This window comes from Teleopsis dalmanni, chromosome 1 (assembly GCF_002237135.1).
Source record: "Teleopsis dalmanni isolate 2A chromosome 1, ASM223713v2, whole genome shotgun sequence".
Taxonomy (NCBI): domain Eukaryota; kingdom Metazoa; phylum Arthropoda; class Insecta; order Diptera; family Diopsidae; genus Teleopsis; species Teleopsis dalmanni.
Genome location: NC_051846.1, coordinates 50,901,937 through 50,905,440, shown reverse-complemented (window position 1 = coordinate 50,905,440; position 3,504 = coordinate 50,901,937). Strand labels below are relative to the sequence as shown.

Here is a 3,504-nt window from a genome sequence, read left to right as displayed (position 1 = left end):
AAATACATATCACGCTTCATTAAGATTTTACTCACTTCTTGAAACGAACAATCTACTTATTTTCTAATACTTAAAGAGGAATCATAATATACATTCAACGCTTAAATTAATAAAAAACATTATTTTGTATATTTTAATAACTTTATTTATAAAAATTCTCGTCATTTAATTAAAAACTACAAACGGAGGAAATATTAACATTATATAATAATGCAGTATTAGTTAATAAAATTATTTTATGAATTATTGCTTATAGCTTGATTAATAAAAGGAGCAACCTTAGCAACACTTGTGTATACACCAGGATAATTAGGACGAGCGCAACCGAATCCCCATGACACAATACCAGCAAGCTCATTATTCAATACAGCTGGACCACCACCATCACCTTCACAAGCATCAGCATTTGGTCCTTTAGCACAGAACATTGTTGCCGTTAACTCATATGATTGCAAGCAATCCTCCTTTGAAATCGCGGCAACAAGCACAGATTGTAGAGCATTGGAATTTTCACCATTTTCACTTAATCTTCCCCATCCCAAGACTTTTAAATTTGCACCAACGGGAACTCCCGTTGTACGTAAATTTATAGTGCCGATATTTGTACCAGTTAATTCATTTCCCAATCTCAGTACAACAACATCATAGTCCAAGGTTACGTTGTCATAGTTTGCAGGATATATGATGCGGTCGATCTTACGCCTGACACCGGGATTTGAGAACATTTGAGCACCACCTTGTACTGTCAGTTGATTAGCTTTATATGGCTTAATGCAGCTAGCAGCGGAGACAACAAAACGTGGATCAACCAAAGATCCTCCACACACCAACTTTCCTCCATTGTCACGTATATTTACAACAAAAGGATTTTGAGCTATTGGTATTGTTCCACCACCAACTATTCTGGCTTGTCCACGTACAGCTTCGAGACAAGTAAGAAACAAAAGCGCTACGTGTAAAATATTATTATAAGACATATTCCTGACTTGCTGAATTGGCAATGTTTAAACTGAAATATTTCAATTTTAGTCTTACCTTTTATAGTTTATTTTTTCTGAGTTCGGGACTGAAAAGTTATCCAAAATTACAGAATCTAACAATTGAATAAACAAACTAATAAATAAATAAATACTAAAATCTGTAAGAAGTGGAATTTCCATTTATATCCAAAATTATTGTAATTCTGTTTCTAACTCATATTATTTACTTTTATTTAGAAAAGTAAATAAAGTAGCATTAAATTATATATTCCCAGTCCCATACTCGTGTGTCAGTATGGTATAAAAGATGTAACAATATTTACATATAATGAATAAAACAATTAAATACATAAATTTATGTGAATGAATTATACTGGGTTATCCATTTGTGTTTCCAAAAGTAAACGTAGATAAATAATATATACTTGCGATTGAGATTTCGATCAAAGTTAATATTCAATATATTATTCAAACTTAGCCGTTAGATGTGATACACAAAGACGTTCTCAATGAGATATCCTATAGCACCAGTGCCAAATTCAGGTAGGGTTTAAACTTTAATGGGATAGATCCTTAACAATATTATCCATAGATAATACACTGCAAACACTGCCAAAAATTTAATTAATTTTAAATTTCTATAACTTATCGATACGTAGCTAGCAACTTAACGTGTGCTTGTTTACAAAGTGCAAAGAATTCGAGGATAAATAAGATCCTTTGCGTAACTGTACTAAAAACAACTTCAGTGGTGACAAACCACCTGGTCGTGGTGGTCAGTTTATATCAACAAATTTGTAATTGCATATTCGAAAAATTGTTAAAACAAGACGTATTGTGTGATTTATGACTTATGGCACTATGCTATTGAAACCATATTTTTATATAAAATATATTGGAAAAGTTTTACAACGCATATATGTAGTAAAGATTTTAAATTTTTTGTTGTTGTTTTTCTCTCGATAAATTGTGCTCATACTTTAGAATTCTCTTTCAAGCAATGCTCCAACTACATTAAAGCCATCAAATTATGTCGGGGTGTTCAAAAAAATTATTTGCAGAGAAGTTTTCAAATGATTTTCGGTTTTTTTTATACAAGAATTGTAAGCGATTTTTGTAAACGATATTCTACTTAATAGTTTTCTCCAATTATTCCAAAATCACAATATTCTGTCATCTTCTATTAAAGATGTGCTCCTGTACATAGCATTTTCTTGAAATGACCCAAAGATATGTACTTTGGAGCACTTTTGTCATTCGCTATATCTTACGCTTACATAGTATTTCCAATCAATAAATCCTACCCATTTTTGTGCACCGAAAATCTGATATTTCAATTTGGGACTCCACCCATTGAGATTCATGTATTAACACAATATTATTCCTCATTTGCAACATCAAAAACAAAAACTTGAAATTAAAAACAATACAATTATTTGGTTTTTCAAAATTTGTAAATATAATTCTGAAATTTTAAATTAATATATATATGTATTTATATATACATACATATATATATATTAGGGTGTCCCAGGGTATAAGAGCGAAAATTTTTATTCGATTTGAAATACGCATACCACTTATTTTTTTTCTTTTTGATCCTAGTAACTGAAATAATAAATATTATGAGTATCGGATAACGATAACTCGTGCCGACTTTTAACAGAAAGTTTGTATAGAAACTATAGAAGACATTTTAGACCTTCATGTTTATTCAGTAAATAAAATACTATTTTACCTGTATCTTATATTTATTAAGTATTTATTATTAAAATGATGGTAACTATTTAATTTTCTTTTCAGAGTTTGTTTGTTTTAGTCAGGATAAACAAATCTGTGTTCTTGTACGCAGCGAGTAAAAATTTCTTTTGTCCGTCTTCAACAGTGATTTTGCCTTGAAAGTCTTGCATTAACTTAACCGCTCTTTCTGCTGTATCATTAACTACTCTCAGTGTCAGCACCTGTTTCTTAGCGTGTTGGAATGAAGCATTACTAGACCATGAAGTAACACATTCGTTGAGAAAACTGTCATCAATTTTGATTCGATCAGAAACGAAGCCTTGCTTTTGAATGAAACAAGGTCATATTCTTCAACTGCATACACTTTAAGGCTTTAGTACCTTGAGTATCGTATTTTAAAAATATCATTTATTACCATTATATGTTACGTTTGTTCATCAACTTTTTATAGCACTATTATCATTATTAAAATCACTAAATGATTGAGATACTTTTAACAAAATCACACCATTTTAATATACTTAGCCTTTATACCCTTTATTCGCAATTTTGAGTAACTAGTTCGATAAACGACTAACACAGAAGCAGCAAAAAATGGTAATTATAAAATATATTTACTGGAAATATGTCCCGTTGCGGCTCTATATCACTGCACCTCTTTTAGATTGTGATTATCCATCTCAATGTATACTATATCTTAGCACTATTCATAGATACGCATACTATATAAATGTGTTAAATATGTGTTCAAAAATTAATTTAAAAATTGATTTATGGACTATAA

The 3,504-nt window shown here is 30.3% G+C and overlaps 1 protein-coding gene across 1 annotated transcript; it reads right to left on the bottom strand.

Annotated features, from left to right (window-relative positions):
* Window positions 1-236: 236 nt before the first annotated feature.
* LOC119681058 (trypsin alpha-3-like) lies at window positions 237-977 on the bottom strand. The gene has a single exon (XM_038094129.1). The coding sequence runs from the start codon at window positions 975-977 to the stop codon at window positions 237-239; it is 741 nt and encodes a 246-aa protein (XP_037950057.1).
* Window positions 978-3,504: the final 2,527 nt, after the last annotated feature.

What these genes read in the sequence shown, in the direction of transcription:
- LOC119681058 (XM_038094129.1), bottom strand. Translation starts at nt 977, where the DNA reads ATGTCTTATAATAATATTTTACACGTAGCGCTTTTGTTTCTTACTTGT.